This window comes from Geotrypetes seraphini, chromosome 17, assembly GCF_902459505.1.
Source record: "Geotrypetes seraphini chromosome 17, aGeoSer1.1, whole genome shotgun sequence".
NCBI lineage: Eukaryota > Metazoa > Chordata > Amphibia > Gymnophiona > Dermophiidae > Geotrypetes > Geotrypetes seraphini.
The window spans coordinates 2,523,880-2,544,351 of record NC_047100.1 but is presented as its reverse complement, the minus strand read 5'-3'; the positions used below and the strand labels follow the sequence as shown (position 1 = coordinate 2,544,351).

Sequence of the window (20,472 nt, the reverse complement as noted above, 5' to 3'; positions counted from 1 at the left end):
GATGCAGCAAGGTCTGAGAGGCCTTAAAATGTGTCAACTCCTGAAATTGTTGACCATTTCCATGACCTGATTTTGACAGATCGGCAAATATTGGCTAAAATGCTGAGACACTACGGATATCCAGGGAACGTGTTGGATGTATAATCCATGAGCAACTGGTATGCAGAAGCTGTCAGCCAAATGGGTGCCCAAATGTTTGAATGATGATGAGAAATGACGTCAAGCAGACATTTCCAAGTTGATTTTGCAGCATTTTCAGTGACCTGGTGCCAACTTTTTGGAATAACTGGTTACTGTTGATGAAACATGGTTATCCCATTATGATCCTGAGACAAAGCACCATGCAATGGTGGCTCTCAGGTTCTCCAAGCCCAAGGAAATTCAAGACCCAAAAGATAGCAGGAGTGGTCATGGCTACAGTGTTTTGGGATAAAGGAAGATGTTGTAATGACTATCTTCCAAGGGGCCAAATGGTTAATGCAGGATACTACTGTAACTTGCTTTGCCGATTTAAAGGATGCATTGGAAAAAAAAGGAGGGAAGCTGCAGAGAGAAGTTCTCTTTTTGCAAGACAACGCACCTGCTCACAAGGCTGGCAAAACGATGAATGTTTTGATGCAGTTGGGGTTTCAGTGCATAGACCATCCACTCTACTCATCAGATGTTGCACCATCTAACTGTTTTCTATTTCCAAACCTTAAAAAGAGTTTGAAAGGATAACAATTTTTGAGTGATTTGGAGGTGATTGCAGCGGGTATATTAAAAGCAAGAAGTTGGGAAGTGAATTGGTTGATCCACTAGACGACCGAGGAATAAAAGGAGCTCTCAGGGAAGACAAGGACATAGCTGAGAGATTAAATGAATTCTTCGCCTCAGTCTTCACTGAGGAAGATGTAGGTAAAATAACATTATTCGCCGATGACGCCAAACTAAGTAATGTAGTGGGCAAATGCACAACGGACGAAGATTCAATACCCGACAACATGATGCACGACCTACTCCTACTGGAGCGCTGGTCTAGGACCTGGCAACTCAGCTTCAATGCCAAAAAATGCAAAGTTATGCACCTGGGCAGTCAAAATCCATGCAAGACTTATACCCTTAATGGCGAGATCCTAACAAGAACGGTAGCAGAATGAGACTTAGGGGTGATCGTCAGTGAGGACATGAAGGCTGCCAATCAAGTGGAGCAAGCTTCATCCAAGGCAAGACAAATCATAGGTTGTATAAGCAGGGGTTTCATTAGCCATAAGCCGGAAGTCATTATGCCGTTGTATAGATCCATGGTGAGGCCCCACCTGGAGTACTGTGTGCAGTTCTGGAGGCCGCATTATCGCAAGGATGTGCTGAGACTGGAGTCGGTTCAGAGAATGACCACCCGGATGGTCTCAGGACTCAAGGATCTCCCGTACGAAGAACGGCTAGACAAATTGCAGCTATACTCGCTCGAGAAGCGTAGAGAGAGGGGAGACATGATCGAGATGTTCAAGTATCTCACGGGCCGCATCGAGGCGGAGGAAGATATCTTCTTTTTCAAGGGTCCCACGGCAACAAGAGGGCATCCGTGGAAAATCAGGGGCGGGAAACTGCGAGGTGACACCAGGAAATTCTTTTTCACTGAAAGGGTGGTTGATAGCTGGAACAGACTTCCACTGCAGGTGATTGAGGCCAGCAGCGTGCCTGATTTTAAGGCCAAATGGGATCGACACATGGGATCTATTCACAGGACAAAGGTAGGGGAGGGTCATTAGGGTGGGCAGACTGGTTGGGCCGTGGCCCTTATCTGCCGTCTATTTCTATGTTTCTAGGGGAGATACCGGTGTCAGAAATTGTATTCAATTCTGAAGAATCAGATAAACTCATACAAATCTCTAACACTGGATGATGTAATATGTCAATTTGACAAATTGAACAGAAGCAAATGGCCTGGATCGGATGGTATATATCCCAGAGTGTTGATAGAATTAAAAAATGAATGTGCAGAGCTATTAGTAATTTTTCTTTAAAAACCAGCATAGTACCGGAAGACTGGAGGGTGGCCAAGGTGATGCCGATTTTTAAAAAGGGTTCCAGAGGTGATCCAGGAAATTATAGACCGGTGAGTCTGATGTCAGTGCTGGGCAAAATGGTAGAGACTATTATAAAGAACAAAATGACAGCACATGTTCGTAAGTATGAATTAATGAGAGAAAGCCAACATGGTTTTAGTCGAAGGAAATCTTGCCTCACCAATTTACTGCATTTCTTTGAAGGGGTGAATGAACATGTGGATAAAGGTGAACTGATTGATATTGTGTATTTGGATTTTCAAAAGGCATTTGACAAAGTACCTCATGAAAAACTTCAGAGGAAATTAGAAAGTCATGAGATAGGAGGTAATGTCCTTTTATGGATTGAGAACTAGTTGAAAGACAGAAAACAGAGTCGGTTTAAATGGTCAGTATTCTCAATGGAGAAGGGTAAATAGTTGGGGTTCATTTCAAAAAATACCCTTCTCAAATGTCATTTCAATTTTCTTAGTCCAAGTTATCCAGAGGTGTAAATCCACTATGAATAGCTCATAAACTTAATTCCTTTTTGGTTACTATCTAAGGGGCTGATCCTCAGATCCCCATGTATTGTATGTTTCACAAGCACACTAGAAAGGGAATTAACCTCACTGGCTCATGCTCCCCTCCTGCCCTGTTGTTAATTAAAAACACTTTTAGTTCTTAAACTTACGGTTTTTAAACAAGGACTTCACTTTTAGATCTTGGGCAGGGTGTTGTTGAAAATAGGCAGTGAAAATCGTTGTTATTCAATATTTCCTGCTGTCTCTGCGCTAGTCCCTTCGCCAACGTTAAGCTAGCTGTCCGTTTCACCCTCAGGCTGCGTCAGGGTTGTGGACCAGTATAATGTCTTCTCTCTTTGACACTGCGGGAGTGTTGTGACTTCTAAACGAGCGAGGTCTTGCAATACTTATAGTATTTGGTATTAAAGTTTTTGGCTTGTGGAACAAATCATCTGAGTTTCCATTTTTTCCTGTGGGAAAATTCGCTTTGATATACGATTGCTTTGGATTACAAGCATGCTTCTAGAACGAATTATGCTCGCAAACCAAGGTTTTACTGTACATGGAAGAATGCCTGATAAATTTTTTTTTAAAAAATTTAAAAAGCAGTGCTGAAAATGTATTATGAAGAGTACATTATCACTTCTTCTTTTTTCTTGCAGATTATGCCCCTCTCAACACAGCCAATTTATCCTTCTGGCCTTGGCTTACTGCCTTGTCACATTGTCTCACTACCTTGAGATCCTCAGATGCTATCAGCCTAAGCTCTCTCTCTTGATCCATGCGCCTCAATCTCACCACCTATATTTCTGTACGTTTAAAGTTTAATTGTCAAGCGTTCACCCGAGCTTCTGATATTTGTGGGTCATTTCTCATGCATTCAACTCCCTCCAGGGTGTCCACTCTGTTGCCAATCTTTGTATGAGCTGCAAAAAAGACACACTTTTCCTTCTAACCTTAGTAATGATCTGCACAGACTGCCTAAAAAGATAAAACTCATAACATATGGTATGATGTGATATGACAAACGTATGCTTGATCCAGACCTGTTGGGGTTTTTTTTTTTTTTTTTGCCATAATCAGGGCACAAACTGTAGAAGTCGGCCCTTATTTCTCAATTAATGTTCAGAGCGGGCCCTAGGAATGATTCTTGAGGCGCTCCATGACTCACCTTTCTTTCTTTGAGCAAATTCCATTTACTATCACCCCCAGATGTTGCCTATCAACTCTTGTTACCCAGGCCCTCCCCATAAGCCTGTTCCCACAAGTTTGTTTCTCTCCATTCCCTCTCTTGACAGCCTTTCCGTACCAAAGTCTTTCTCTTCAGTCTCCACACACCCCTCCTCCTACTCCACCCCTAGTCTTTCTCCTCAAGCACACATCAGCTGGTTTTATTAGCTGTTCCTCATTTGTTTTCATGCATGGAGTGATGTCATGGCTATTTCTGTCTAGGGTGACAGTACTTCCCCTTTGGGGAGGAGTTGCATGAATCATGGTTTCAGGTGCTGAGACACCTTCTCTGCCTGGGCCAGTTCCATTTCTAGAGACAAAAGAACAGGGAGGGCAGCCTGGCAGCTGCAGAGCTTCTAGGAGGCATGTTCACTACTCCACATAGCAACCATGCACTGGGAAAAGGTTTTACGCCTCAGCAAGCGCAAGGTAGGGCACAGCAAATGTTACATTCCTAGGGAATGTGCTTTGGTTGGGTAAGTGGAGATGCAGTGTCAGTACCTGCTTCGGATTTAGATTGGGGGAGAGGGGGGAATTCTCACCATCTTGTGCATTGGCCATGTGGGCAAGGTGATTTCATTAAATGAATTCAGGTTGTTTGGCTTTGGGGAATTTTTGTTTATTTCTTGGAGTCACTCCCATCATCTTTGTGTTTGGACTCTGCCCTGGTGTGAGATTTTATTGCCAGACATGATGGTTTGTATGGGTGCATTCAGTACCATTTGATGGTGTTTATTCAAATATTATTTGTCCTAAAGATCTTCTGTTTTCCCACTTTCCTTTTATAGTTGCTATAAATGAATTCGTTTACATTGCTCAAAGCTTCTGAGATCCCGGCTTGCTTAGTGAACTTCTGTAATGTGTGGATAAGGCAGCAGAGTTGCCCCAGTGCTTATCTCCCTTCTATAAATTTAAACTTGATTAGCTTCACTGCCAGTGAACAGATCACAAAATCCAGTATTCACCATTTAACACTAAGCAGTATTTAAGCACTGCAGTTAATTTTTGTACAGGTAAAAAGGGGTTATTTAAATAAACTCGCTAAAGAGGTGAATTCCAAAACCTGTTAAATATGTATAATTTCTTCAAAAACAAGTTCATACTGGAAACACACTGTCTTTATAGGTAAGCCATAGGATGTGTGAAATTTCAACTTGTAAGGCATATGATACAATTCTTGAAAATTAAAACTTGCATTTATCCAGAACACAAATTACTTAACAGGTTTTGGAACTCATCTTGTGCTGAGAGAAAAAACCTTTTCTCCCTTTTTTACATTTCTAGCCATTTGCTTTTCCATTTGCGCTTTCTCCCCCTTTAGGGTTATACGAGCTACTTGATGGGGGTACACGGCACTGCACAGGTCTCCCGCCTCCCTTTCTCCTTAATGGTCACCGCCGCCAGGGATCCCTTGCCCTCCTTCCTGCATTCCCCCTCCGCTGAAGCCGACCCGGAAGGCTTCCCTCCGATGACAGAGCTGATGTCCGAGTCAGCGGGAGTTCCCAGTATCTTAGTATCCAATTACCAGACCATTCTTCAAGCTTCACCAGATCCTGCAGCTCCTGATAGGTGAGGCCCGACTTTAGTACAGGAAGAGGTGGTTGGAGCATTCGGCGAGTGATTTCCTTCACTCGCCGGCGCTCCGGCTGCCCTCTCCTGCCCGGTCATTCACGGTCAGAAAATATCACGAATGACCGGGACCACAAATCGCGGACCACGAATTTGCAAGGGAGCACTGTACTGCTAATATTGTTTACATTGCAGATAGCTTTACTACCTCCAAGTAGAGCCTTCTGCCAATAGAAATAAACCAAAAGTGAAACATTAAATTAAGTTTCACATCATCTCTTAGGGCTGTTCACTAACCCATCAGTAGACTCCTTTCACTCCATGTCCCAAAGACTTGTAAAACAAGAGGTCATGCACCACTATCTGACACACGTATATGGTTTCATAAGTAACAACCTTGTTGATTTTTCCTTAGTAGGGGACACTTTGATATCGGGCAATATTTGTGTGTGCGTTCATATCATGTTTTCTTATTAGACTTTTTCACACAGCAGAACAGCCTAAAATATGCATACCCTAGAGGAGAGAAGAAATGGAGGGAAATGATAGACATTCAGGGGCATAACTGCAATCTTGTACCATTTTTCAAAGAGGAGCTATGTTTATACTTTCTCCTTGAAAATGCCACAGACAGAAAAGATTCACACATTTTGCATTTGGATTTTGTGAGTAAACTCTCACTGGAAAATAATACACTTGCATGTTGATTGTATTTAAAAATCTGTCACTTTCTGATCCCTCCCAAACTTCCCAGGAAACGCCTTCCTTGATGCTGCTAAAAGTACATGTATGGTGAAAGAGTGCATGTTACTGACTGCAAGCTTCAGACAGCTTATCCTGCTATTTTGCCACTTACCTGCTTAAATTGCTTTGAAATTTCCATCGCAGATATAAGTAATGCACAGAAGCAAATCTTTTTCAGTGGCGTGAATATTTTAGAACAAGAGGTCACCATTGTTTGTGGCTCTTAAGTGGGGGTATTTAGGAGAAGCAACAGAAAATGGTTTTTCTACAGATAAGGTGCATGATGCAGGGCCTCCCAGAGGATGTGATGGGGAAAGACAGTTGCAAGCAAGTGACAGGAAGCCAGAGATTCACTGGGATCTAGCAGCGTATAAAAGTTGGCAATCTAAATGAGTCTTATGGTTCATATCTGCTATTGGATTTTTGCTTTTCTTTTTTAGGAGTAGTTCAAGGTGAGTTAAATTCAGGTACAGTAAATATGTCCCTGTACCCAGAGGGCTTGCAATCTTAAGTTTAAAATTGAGGCAGTGGAGAGTTAAATGACCCGCTGAAGCTCACAAGGAGCACCAGTAAGATCTCTTATGTATGCTAATGTTTCAAATTTTGGAGGAGACCTGATAATGGGCTTGAAACTGCGAAGCATCCTAAAGTGAACATGATTTTCTCTATCAGTGCTTATGTGTCTGAGGATTTCTTAATATTTTATTATTCTCTTTTCAGCTCGAGCGATTGGAAGCGAACAATCTAGTCCAGACTGCCACTGCAATAGCTTCCAGCAACGATGGCTTTATCACTTTGGATTCAGTGGATGGGACTCCAGATCCACAGCGGACAAAAGCTGCCATCACCCACCTGCAGCAGAAGATCTTAAAGCTCACTGAACAGATCAAAATTGAACAAAGCATCCGGGATGACAATGTGGCAGAGTACCTGAAGTTGGCGAACAATGCAGACAAGCAGCAGAACACTCGCATCAAGCAGGTCTTTGAGAAGAAAAACCAAAAGTCTGCACAAAACATCCAGCAGCTGCAAAAGAAGCTGGAGCATTATCACCGCAAGCTGCGAGAGGTAGAACAGAACGGTATCCCACGGCAAACAAAGGATGTCTTTTGGGATATGCACCGTGGCCTGAAGGATGTGGGTGCCAAGGTCTCAGGCTTTAGTGAAGGTGTTGTGGACAGTGTTCGAGGGGGGTTTTCCAGTTTCTCCCAAGCTACGCACTCTGCAGCTGGTGCAGTGGCCTCCAAACCTCGGGAGATCGCCTCTCTCATAAGACATAAGTTTGGGAGCGCAGACAACATTCCCAACCTGAAGGACTCCTTAGAAGACACACAAGTGGAAGAGGTCATTGGCAACCTTCAGGCTAGTCCTAAATATGGCAGTGAAGAAGACTGTTCGAGTGGCACCTCAGGCTCCTTAGGGGCCAATAGCAACTCCGGGGCCCCAGGGGGGGCTGGCAGTTCCAAAACAAACACTCTGGATATGCAGATCTCAGGCTTTGATACTATTCTACATGAAATCCAGGAGATTCGTGAAACGCAGAGTAGACTGGAGGAGTCTTTTGAAAATTTGAAGAGTCACTACGAGAAAGATTATTCATTAATCATGCAGACTCTGCAGGAGGAGAAATACAGGTGAGTGAGGAGGAGATGCCAGCATGAATCATTTGCGTAACCCTGAGATACACATTTGTCATTTCATGACGCCTTATTAAGGATAAGTTATACCAATTTTCACATCACTGTCTTAATTACTCAGGTTTTCCTTAACAATGTGTTCCCTGCTAAATGTAACTCCAGCTTCAAGTAGAAATGAAGGCCACCAAATGTCAAACCATGCTTCTACTTTCTGCGATAGATTTTTTCTGCAGGATTTCCTGTTAAAAGGGGAAAGAAAGAAGCCATACCCAAATGGTGTAACTAGGTAGCTTACCAACAAGAGATGAAGGGTGGGAACAGGATTTGAACCTAGTGGCTGAGACAATTTGGGCTTTTAGTTAAATGCTTGCTCTGTCCAGTAGTTGCTAGATTACACCCTTGCAGCCAGGCCTCTTGCCTCTCTTTTACTCAGGTAATAGGAAAGTGTGTGTGTGTGTGTGAGGGCGGGGGGGTTGTTTATTTCTTTGTGTTTACATGGTCCTGGGGTAAATGCATTATATGAGAATACAAATAAGGCTGACCTGTCAGCTGCAGAAGTAATCCTATAGCCCAGAATGCAGCCACTGAAAATGCAACAAGGGCATTAACCAAAAAACTGAGCAGCCGTGAGCTGGAAATTGGAGAGCAGCATTTACAAAGAGCTTACCTTCTTTAAGCAACGTATTAGATGACTGCAAGTACAGTAAATGATATTTTATTTATTTAAAATTTTTCTAAACTGCTTAAACGTAAGCAGTTTACATAAAACATATATAATCAGCATAGAACTAACACAAATAAATACTTCTAAAACATTTGCAATCAGAATCTCAATTCAATCACAAGAATAGTTCCACAAACAAAAGCTGTCTTCAGCTTAGACAAGGCCCATTCTTGCATTTGGAGTGTTTGCTTCTGGTCTCTTCGGCACTCAGTCATCACCAGGAGCGAGTTTGGTCCACTGCCCAGGTAGTACAGAGCATCGTTAAGAGTATTATCAAGAACTGAATAACATATACTGACTATACAGTTTTCTCCGAGAACAAGCAGGCATCATAATATCACATAACCTAGTACTCATATTGCCAAGAGCATTATCACTTTAAATCTTGAAGTAGTGCCCATACCATGAGCATACAGATGCCTTCCTGTGGATTCCTGCTGTCCTCGGAGAACACCCACTAAAGGTAAGCATCTTTACTTTACAGAGTTCCTTCTCTTTGAGTTTAAATTACAGCCTAGACAAGATGACAGGTCACACAACTCAAAAGTAATTGAGGAGTGGTGGCTCAGTGGGAGATTCTATCATCAGATGTAATGTTTGGAGCTGTAAATATTTAAGGAGAATTTAGGTTGAGGTGGGGGAGGGGTGACTAGCGAGGCACAGAATTTGTGCTCAAGGACATTTTTAAAGGTGGTCCCCCCCCAAAAAAAAAAAAAAATCATGAGTAATTACCATCCTTGGGATTTATGCTAATAAGGTTTTATATTATTTCTCCAGACGATGGACCAGTTGGGATTAATGGAACTGTAATGAATGTGTTTAGGTTGGTGAATTGCTTGTGAACCTATATAAGAAAAGCAAACTGCTTCTGCTTTATAAACAGCTAGATTTACTAAGTCCACCGATCATGTTTGCAAGGGTATACCGACCCGATTTTCCTCCTACACAATTCACTAGCCTCTGTGCCGATCATTCTCCGATCCGATCTGCGCATGCAAATGAGAGGAAATGGCATGCAAAGTAGGAAGGCAGCGATTTACTAAGCAAAAATCAGGAACACTGACTGCCCTGCTCTTTGCTGCCTTCTCTCTGCTCCGACTCTCCTGCTCTCTGCCAACTTCAGTAAACTGCATCTCCTGCTCTTTTCCCCGACTCGTCTGCTCTTGCCACACCACTCTCTGCTCCGACTCTCCTGCTCGCCCTTCACCGCAGTGCAAGCCCATGGTTTAAACCTGCAGGTTAAAACCACGGGCTCACGAAGTAAAAAAAAAAAAAAAAGTTTCCAGCTCTGTAAGCATGCGCAGACCATCTACAGGCAAAGAAGATGGTCTGCGTATGCGTCAGGATCGCTCTGTAGCGATCCGTGTGGTCGTTGGGGGGCGTGCCTCCGATCACCCTCATCTGCATGAGGACGCATTGAGAATCAGTTGGCCTGCCACGGATCAGTGGGCTTAGTGAATCTAGGCCATAATCCTATGCAAACTAAAGGAAGTGCAATCGTTGGGAGATGGAGTGGGGGAGGGTATGTGAAATCCTTTCTGCTGAGTTTTGAAAATGTGCTTTATGCAGCCCTCAGGTGGGAAGAGCTGTGCCAGGCACTTACACTTCCGAGAGGGGAGATATTTTAGACTTGACCAGTGTTAACAAGTGCAGCTGAAAGTTGGGTGAACTGAGCCCAGCAGCCCAGTACATAATAACAGTTTATATGTACCGCAGGACCGTGAAGTTCTATGCGGTTTACAATGCTTAGAAATGTTACAGATTGAATGAACAAACAAAGTACAGATTTAGCGACAGGTGATTCTTGCGCTCGGTTGTTAAAGACTAAGATTGAATGGGTTGGTCTCCTAAGTATTTAAGGAATAGATGTGTTTTCAGACGTTTCTTGAATTCTCCATAGGTAGTAGGCACAAGCAATTGTTCAAGGTCTTTACCCCATAATGCTGCTTGATGTGCCAGAAGATGTTGATGATGACTTTTAAATTTACAACCTCTAACCAGTGGAGAAACGAAGTTCAGGTGTGAGCTTCGCTTGTGTCTGTTGGTTGAGAAAGAGAAAAGATCTGTTATGTATTTAGGGGCTAAGCCATAAAGTACCTTGAAGCAAAAATGACCAAACTTGAATTTCACACGTGCCTCCATTGGTAGCTAGTGTAAAAGTCGATAGGAAGGTATCACATGATCAAACTTCTTCAATCCACAAAGTAGTCTAACCGCTGTATTTTAAACAGTTGCAATCGCCGCATGTATTTCTGGGGGAGTGCCAAGTAGGCGATGTTAAAATAATCGAGTTGACTGAGAATAAGACACTGTTCTTACACACGTTTGGTGGATTTTGCTCTCACTGCTGTTGACTCATGTATGGCATTAGCTTGCTTTGTCTTTCCTTGTTCATTTAACTTTCTCATCCCCCTCTCTATGGAGCTCAGATGGGCTGGTGCAGCTGGTTCAGCGGTGTGTCTTCAGTGTCCCATTGACTGGGCTCTACCCCTTTTGTGAAGAATGGAAGGAGAAAATTCCAGGCCTGGGGGGGGTTCAGATGATATTTTCTCTGCATCCCCTACCAACAGCAGTACTCTGTGTTGGGTCCTGCATCCCTAGCGGACTAGGTCCTTTAAGGTTTTTATGTGGATGATATCGGTGTACCTTTGGAACTTTGACATTTTCAAATAAAGTCCATTTAGGAACATCGTCATTCCACAGAGTTTCTTTTGGTTTCTTCTGGATTTTCTTCTCTATGGATATTTTGGGGTCATTTGTTTGGATTTTGTACTCTGTATGTCCCCAACAATGGTCAGTGCAAGGTCACAGTGCTGTAGCAGGGGCAGAGAGTTTTACAAAATCACAGGTTGAACTTTGGGGCCCATTAGTGGCTCATCTTTGTGCCATTTCAAAGAAAAAATACACAGCAAAACCATTAAAATAGTTTGTAATTCTAAAAATATAACTAATAGAGTGTATAAAATACTATATATATAGACAACACTAGCTATTTTTCTCAGATGTCGGATGATCCATCCTTTCTTTCACTCGCTCTTGAGTTTGATATGAAAAGAGCAGCTACTGTATTTGATGCTAATGGCAAATGTAGTCTATCAATCATGAAAGCCAAGAGAATGAGTAACTAGATTTAGAAAGAGCAAATCAAAGTCTCACATGGAAACCTAGGGGAATCCCTCCTTCCTAGCTCTGTGGTGATGTAAGGAGGATTGCTCATTTCTGTATTTGTCTCTAGTTATTCAAGGAGTTTGATCACCATGAAATTTTCTCAGCAGGTGCAGGCACACAAGTGTTGTTGGTCAAGGACACGTGATAACTATTCAATATGTGCCAGCCCTCGAGAGGCTTAGTCTAAGTAAACCCTAAACGATTGGCTCAAGGTCAGAAGGAGATTCAGTTGCAGAAGCGAGCATTCTACTCCAGCTTGCCTGGGTCTTGGCCCATTGCTCTAACCACTTGGCCACTTCCTCTCTCTCAGTTTTGACCTCTGCCGATTGCATCCTTTGAGTATATAGTGTTTTCCTATAGTTCCCAAACAAAAAAGAACTTAATTTAAAAGGAATTTTTGATAACACACCTACTTTTTTTCTTTCTTAGCCAGTGGAATGTTGTAAAGAAATTATACATAAGGGGTTGAAAATGTTTTGTCTGTCTAGAGGCAACATAACTCTTCCATGGAGTCAACCCAGGGAAAAAGCAATTCAAGTTAGAAATTAGACCAGAGGCTCTGGAGAAATGAAGACCCCTAAAAGATGGTCCAGTGCATTTCTATAAATAAGATGTTTGTGCCTGTGTCTCCTCTTGGGACCATGATTGAATACTATGTCCTTTAGGGGGACAGTGTAATGACAGCTACCAAAGCAAGAGGGTTAACTTGAGCACCTGTTCCTCGGTAGAGCTGTAGTGTGGAATATGGACCTTTGATAAGGCACTGCTGGTGAAGATGATCGCTGTTAACTGGTTTAGGTTTTTATTATATTTTTGTATGGTTCAATGTTTGTAATGATATTTATTATGTCTGTTCATTTGTCCTTCGCTTTGTATAAGGCGAATAATAAATAAACACAATACAATACAACATAGTGTAACCTAGAAGGGAAACAGCTTGTTAAAGATGGAGCATCTCTTCTGTGCTAGCTTTGGAGGGGTTCTGTAGAATGAGCAGCTGCAGTGTAAACTCCTGTAAGATGGGCTTCGTTCTGTCATACAGCAGCTGAAGCAATGTAGCCACACTTTATAGCCTTTGAAAAAAGAAAAAAAACAAAGTCAGTGTTTACAAACCCATTATATGCTAGCATGTGCACTGTGCTCCCCATGCTTTCCACCCTCCTTGAATCTAGGATGACTTGTACCCCAGGTCATCTCTCCAGTTGCTAAGGTGGGTTTGTATAATTTAACACATGTAATCTCTGTAACTTCTTTCATGCTGGACTGGAGCAACTGCAATATTTGTACCCCCAACAAAAGGTAAAAACATGAATTTGGATGTTTAAGAAGTCGGGCATTCTACAGGTGTAGTAGCAATAGTTTAATTGCATTTCATGTGAAGTTGAGTTAAGCAAGACAGTGTGACCAATGACTTTCCTCTCCCCAGAAGTGCTCTATGGTAAGGGAATTCAACAGCTCTCTTGTTTGTAGGTGTGAACGTCTGGAGGAACAATTGAATGATCTAACAGAGCTGCACCAGAATGAGATCCTGAACCTGAAACAGGAACTGGCGAGTATGGAGGAAAAGATAGCTTATCAGTCGTATGAACGGGCCCGAGATATACAGGTGAGCAGGGCAAATATAGAGAAAACAGACTCCAGTTGATAGTTTCTGTGAACTCTTGTACTTTTTTTTTTTGGGGGGGGGGCGCAGGTTCATTAGGGCCTTGTTCCGTCTATGGGTGTGTCAGTCCAGTGGTTCAATGTCACTTTTCATATTGGAATCTTGGTCACCTGGGACTGGGATAACTGCCAGATAAATTTGTATTCATAGCTTATCCCTAGCAAGAACCAAAACATCCCAAGAATAGGAGAGCAGTACACAACTCGAGAACAAGGGCAAAGATTGGGAGATTCCCAAATGGGCCCAAAAATTAGTGTTGCTAAACATGTGGCATTAAAAGAAGAAGAAAGGAGCTTGCTTTCTTTAGGCAAAAAAAAAAAAAAAAAGTTATTCCTTGCTCCCTAAACCTCATTTGGGATTTTCTCAGCACCAGTAGCCATGAGTAAAGTGCAAGAAATATGGGTTTAGTTGGGTGACAGTGGGGGGGTGGATGCCAGACTCAGTTGCTGTTACCCTGCAGGATGTCATTCCCTAGGACTTTCTCATCCCCTAATTCCAAGACTTGAGTTAAGTCTAAGAAACATTTTCCCAGATTTCTTTTTATACCATAGGCAAACTGAGTCCCTCTTTTTTAAAATAGCCTCTTTCATGAGTAATATTTGAAACATTCCAAAGCCAGTATCTGCTGAACATGGCAAAGTTGATAGCATGAAGTTGTAGTATTTGGGATTTTTAAGCCTTTGCTGTATTTTTTACAATTTTTCCTCTTTGCTGAAGAGCTTTGAATTTCCTCCATAGAGATGGAAGAGTAGGCATTGTCCATAAGCTCTGTCAAGTTGGTTGCATTCTCCTTCAAACTGAATGTCCGATTGGAAACATTGATATCAACATCTGTAAACAAAATAATGAAGTATTAATTTTGGAGCTGATTTCATTATTTCCATTGAGTTTCTGAAAGCTCCTTTGCCGCCTTCTGTCCCAGTAGCAACCAGTGTGATTTCCAGGCCAGCCATACTGCTACCTGCTCCTGTAAATGTTGAAATTATCCCTTTTGCTTCTTGAAATGAGACTTGCAGGGACAAAGCCTTACCACCTAGCAGTTCTCTGCAGTGGGATTTCGCACTTTCAAGCCAGCACACTCAGGCTTAGTCAATTGCTCCTGCTGGGCTTTGCTGTAGATGCCTTTGTGAAAATAGTTATGGCTCAAACTGCATCAGAAGAGGAAGGTCCATAGCAAACTATCACACACCTTGCCCTTTCTTTTCATCATAACAAGAACAGTACAGTTCAGATCACTCGAGATTCCAAGCCTAGAAATACAGAGGAAGAGGATTATACTACTAGATTCCCCCTCACCCCCCAAGAAAATCCACACAGTTATTCTCTGAACTGGGTCATCATTTTTTTTAAAGTATTAATGTCTTAGACTTTATATGATTTATAAGTGTAGCAATTAGGTTCTTTATGTTTTTTTTCTCTCATTTAGGTTTTCTATTTTTGCTTTTTCTGCTTCGAGAAAAAATTACTGCTTCTTGAGGGTCTAGGAATATATGTGTTTCACTCTCCTAATGGTTCAGAATTGTAATAAGACAGGCAAACAGAAGAACACCTCACCTTGGAATGTAGACAGTCTAAGAAAAGGCAAGGGTGGCATCTTTTCAACCAATGATCAAATCTTTATTTGAACCAGTGGTCCCAACAAGGGTCCAAGTTTTGGCGTGTGGAACACGTCTTCCTCAGGGACCACTATTGAAAATATATTTAACACACAAATGGCGGTATAGAAAAATAAAGTTATTATTATTATTATTTAAAATCATAGCAAATGAGCTTAATATACATACATAAGCATAATGAGCAAAATGTATATATATAAACACACAAAACACATCACATAACAATCTGAAAGAACTGATCTCATAAAAAGAAACAATCATAAAAGACTATCAGAATTGTAATAAAACACTGAAAAGGAGAGATGACATGAGCTATGATTATGAAAATGCTGAATTCTTAGGGAAAGACATGGAGAGGCTGACTGCCTCAAAACTGCAATATTTAGGGACAGAGTTGGTGCTTTAGGAAACTTGTCTGTGGTGAGGACTCCAGTCCAAACTAGAATAGCAAGCAGTGGTGAAGGCTGGAGCGTATTAGGAAAGCTGCTCCGGAAGATTTCAATGGAATAGCAGGAGTAGGGAGCTCTGGTGGGCTTTTGGGGGGAATTCACTGTATTGCAGTTGGGGGTGCTTTACTTCAAGATTGAGGTGTTTTAGTAATGTTTACTCCTGGCAAAATTCTGCGCAACGCAGAATTTCCACAGAATTGCACAGTCACACAGAAGTTCCCTTTCTATACAGAATCTCCCTTCATAAGGAGTTGCTTGCCACTAACATGGAAGCCTCTCCTTTGCCTTGAGAAGCTTCCGGGTTAGTGGCAGGCAGCATGTGGGAATCACTACTGCTGCCAGGACCTCCTGAAGCAGAGTGGGGAGGGGAGAGAAGAGCCTGGGACCAGTCCAGGGTAAGGTCACATCAGAGAGCCTCCCTGTTCACCATACTTAAAGTTTTTATGCATTTTGTCACTTCTGTGTATAAATTAAACTAAATTAAGTTGGCATTTATATGCTGCTTTTCCAAGGGGTCAGTGAAATCTAAGGCAGCTTTTACAGTACCCTGTAATATGGTGAAATTATGTTTATTCCTTGTTTTATTAATACAATAATCACAGAACCCCATATTAAACCCCCGATGGTGAGTTCTTCATTCTTAAAAAAGAAAGGGCATTCTAAAGGAACAGGACCCTGAACGTGAGCACATTATCCATTTGGAATAGATCCTTTTCTTATAGCCTTCAAAAAATCCCAATTGACCCAAGTGAGTACGTAATCCAATTCTGTAAATAACTAGAGTCCAAACATCTTAGACTTGTAAAAGGAATTTACATTAACCTCCAGGGATAAAGTAAATGTAAAGCTGGAAATAAAGTACCAAAGAGAAGAGGGAAGGGAAGAAATTAAAGATGCTGCACATGGGGAGCGGGAGAGAGAGAGAGAATTTTGACATGGGGTAAAGGAGAGATGCAACAAAGAGATGGAGAGGGTTGAGAAATGGAGAAATCCTGCATATAGGGTGGAATTGGAGGGAGACATGCATGGAGAGGGGAGAGAAATGTTGGTCATAAGGGTGGAGGGGAGGGAGAGATACTGCATGGGGAGAGGAATAAATGTACATAATGATGGAGGGGGTGGTGCTGCATGGTAGGGGATAGAGATGTTGACCCAGGACACAAGGCAGGGGAAAAGAAACAGAAATGTTGGATATGGCAGAAGAAGGGAGAAAGTGCTGCATGGGATGAGAGGAAATAGAGATATTGGGCTCAGGGCACATGGGAGGGAGACAGAGAGATGGTAGTCATGGGGTTGGATGAGAAGGTGGAAGAGAGACACAGGAGAAGGAGGGAGATGGATCCAGGAGAAGAATGGAGGGATGCCTGGCAACGGGAGTGATGGAAGAGAGTGGGAGAAATGCTGAACCATGGGGAAGAGTGCAGGAGGGAAAAGTAGAAAGGGAGATGTCAGGCTATGAGAGTGGGGAGGGGAGGTAGAGGGCTATAATGATGGGACATTGTGGGCTATAAGGATGAAGGAAGAAAGACGCTGAGAATGGTAGAACCCTGAGGGGTAGGAGAGGGTGGCAAGGAAACTGATGAGAGAATAGATATTACAGAGGGTAGAAATATGGTAATGGGGGTATATCGAAGATGAAAAGGAGTGGTAGGGCTGGGGGAGGAATAAGAAATGGAATGGAAGAGAAGATGGAAATTTGATAGCTGAAAAGTGAAAGAGGCAGAAAAGAGCTAAATAGGAATGATCAATATGTCAGAGGTATGTGTAGTGAGAGAATAAACAGAAGAGAAGAGAAAAGACAAATGAGAGCAGCCACTTGAAGAATTAGCAGACGACAGGAAAGCAGAAAAGAGAAACTGGAGCCAGCATGATGGAGAAATAGAACATCCAGAGAAGGATAAGAAAGAGGCAGAAAAGAGCTAAATAGGAATGATCAATATGTCAGAGGTATGTGTAGTGAGAGAATAAACAAAAGAGAGGAGAAAAGACAAATGAGAGCAGCCACTTGAAGAATTAGCAGACGACAGGAAAGCAGAAAAGAGAAACTGGAGCCAGCATGATGGAGAAATAGAACATCCAGAGAAGGATAAGAAAGAGGCAGAAAAGAGCTAAATAGGAATGATCAATATGTCAGAGGTATGTGTAGTGAGAGAATAAACAAAAGAGAGGAGAAAAGACAAATGAGAGCAGCCGCTTGAAGAATTAGCAGACGACAGGAAAGCAGAAAAGAGAAACTGGAGCCAACATGATGAAGAAATAGAACATCCAGAGAAGTATAAGAAAGAGGCAGAAAAGAGCTAAATAGGAATGATCAATATGTCAGAGGTATATGTAGTGAGAGAATAGACAGGAGAGAGGAGAAAAGACAAATGAGAGCAGCCACTTGAAGAATTAGCAGATGACAGGAAAGCAGAAAAGAAAAACTGGAGCCAACATGATGGAAAAATAGAACATCCAGACAACCAAGGTAGAAGAGAAACATTTTAAATTGAATATGGATGATAATTAGCAAAAATATTGTTTAAATTTTTACAAATAAGCTTGAAGAATTTTGCAGAATTTGCTAATTTTGTGCACAGAATTTTGAAATTTTTTTGCACTGAATTCCACCAGGAGTAAATGTTGCATGAATTTTATAGGTCCAGTACCTGTCTGCAAACAATACAGTTAATGATGCACTAGCCTCAAAGACCTTAAGTTATGCAACAAAGCAGCTGTCTTCATTTGTGGGTTGTTGTTTTTTCTGCTCTCACAGGAGGCATTAGAGGCCTGTCAGACCCGAATCTCCAAGATGGAACTTCAGCAGCAACAACAGCAGGTGGCACAGCTGGAAGGGCTAGAGAATGCCACTGCAAGGAACCTGCTAGGCAAGTTCATCAATGTCCTCCTGGCCGTCATGGCGGTGGTCTTGGTTTTTGTGTCCACTGTGGCCAACTGCGTGGTGCCACTCATGAAAACGCGAAGCCGGACTTTCTGCACTTTATTTGTGGTAGTCTTTATTGCCTTTCTATGGAAGCACTGGGAGTTCCTTTCTGGTTACTTGCACCGTTTTTCGTCACCACCCAGATGATGCCAACCATGCTGCTAATGCTGAGAGAACAGCCTGGCCGATAGCCGTGTGCAGCTTGCACATGTGTGTTGGGACAAATCCATGGCAGCTGCCCGATCGCCTTCATCTACTACTGCTCCTCTGAAGCCATGGAGCCCGAGTGAATTTGTTTACATGTAGGATAACTGTTCCTGCCCCCCTCCTCCCTTTGAGTTATGCGTTGCAATAGTCTGGTTTTTGTTTGTTATTTGTTTTAGGTTTTCTTTCATTTTTAAAGGGGGGAGGTGGGGACTTGTAGTGAGAATCTGGAATCAGTTTTATGTAGCGAGATTGTCTTAGGAGCGCAAATCTTAAGGTTCATATAGAAAGAAGAAAAAAAATTGGAGCACACCAATGGTCAAAAAAAGTGTGGCTTTAAACTACTGTACTAAAGCTGCTAGGGAGAGGTGATGAGTGTGAGGGTACTGAGTACATGCACAGCTCGATACACACATCGCCCTGTTACTGTGAAGTCTGGAAACATTCCACATTCACACGTGTAGATTCATTGGGGTAAGAGATGGAGAAGGGCAGACATGTGGATCCCCTATCCCCATAGCCCTCAGGAGATCCGAGTTTGTCAAAGGACTTTCTAATATATACCCCAATTAAAGTATTGCCAAGAATAAGAGAGAGAATGTATGGGACTTTAGCTAGTGCACCTGGTGTCCTCTCTGCCATTGCACATCCCCTATCAGTCTCTGACACTGGGAACAGAGGTTCAGCACATAGAGACTTCCAGAACAATTGACTCACTTGATCCTGCCAAGAGAAGATATAGAAGCAGGAGATAGTCTTGGGATCTTGCAATCATCAAAAATACGCATGCCCTTTTTTGGAAGTTGTTTTCAGGATAAACGTGATCCTTCCAGAAAGGCATTATGTGTTATGAAATTGTGTTAGCTACACAAGTAACTAGGAGAATATTTGATTGAGTCATTAAATAACTAGTTACCTTAGGCCATAGCTCTTGCATGCTGCCATTGCGGCTTCAGTTCCTTCCTATGGTTATAAAGGAGGGTGCAAGGGGATGCCTTTCTATCACTGAGGTGGTGGGAGTTGTGTAAAATTGGCATATTTTTTTTTAATCCTTTTCACTTCCACAAAGAGAATATTTCCAGGTTTGGAGTGTGAACGTTCCCTTTGCCTCTCACAGAGGAGCTCTCTGTACCCTCTCAAGGCAGATGTTGAGAATGTTGTCTTATGCTCACGATGTGTGTTTGGTATTCTGCAAAAAAAATTGAGACTTTTCACTAGAGTCCTTACAATATGGCCTCTGTCAAGCCCGTGACAAAGTCGGATCCTTACCTATAAATGGCTGATCTGAAGTTCGTGACCTCTAGGAGCACGCTCTGATACAGTGAAACTGCACAGTATTCTTGAAGTCGAGTTTAAATGCTTACCTTAAGCAAAGCCCTTGGCTTGCACTTTTAATGAATTTTTAAAAAATATAAATATATGAATATGTTCACAGATTTAAACAGATCAGCATACTTGAAGAGTGTGAAAACTCAAACTCTCAGTGCTTCCTTCCTGTGGTTTCTAATAGGATTTTTTTATTATTATAATTATTATTATTATTTGGAAGGGATTGGGAAGGACTTTGTTTCCTTAAATAAAGATGTTCTGTTTTGAATGAATACTGGTGTGGATAATTGACTGGTTCTGAGACCGTTCTGCTAATTTTGTTTTCTCATGTCGGCTCACTCTGATTACAGCATTCCAATCTGCCTGAAGTATTGACCTTCTGAGAGCACTGGGCACTGCCACTGAACTTTTGAGTGTCATCTAAGCTGCCTTCATATCCTGCTGTGATGGCTGGTTCACTCTGTGACACTCACTATCTTTCAGCATGTTTACTGTATATACCCCCAAAAATGGGGGTCTCCATTTATATTCGAGTCAGCGCCCACCCATTCCCCTCCCAGACCTGTTACAGGCTTCCCCTGGGCCTGCCATAAGCCCTGGTGGTCCAGTGGTGAGTCAGGACAATAGGGATCCCTCCCACCTTCTGTCCTGGTCGACTCTAAAAC

The 20,472-nt window shown here is 42.3% G+C and overlaps 1 protein-coding gene across 4 annotated transcripts in view; it reads left to right on the top strand.

Annotated features, from left to right (window-relative positions):
* TMCC1 (transmembrane and coiled-coil domain family 1) overlaps positions 1-20,079 on the top strand; it is a 96,292-nt gene extending 76,213 nt beyond the window's left edge. For 3 of the 4 annotated variants that reach the window (XM_033926265.1, XM_033926264.1, XM_033926266.1), the window contains 3 exons: positions 6,815-7,728; positions 13,094-13,229; positions 18,107-20,079. In XM_033926265.1, the coding sequence (XP_033782156.1) occupies positions 6,815-7,728; positions 13,094-13,229; positions 18,107-18,421 (1,365 nt within the window). In that variant the 3' untranslated portion in view covers positions 18,422-20,079. Of the gene's footprint in view, positions 1-4,156; positions 4,211-6,814; positions 7,729-13,093; positions 13,230-18,106 lie in introns of those variants that run through there. The other variant, XM_033926267.1, reaches the window with a different exon arrangement.
* The last annotated feature ends 393 nt before the right edge of the window (positions 20,080-20,472 follow it).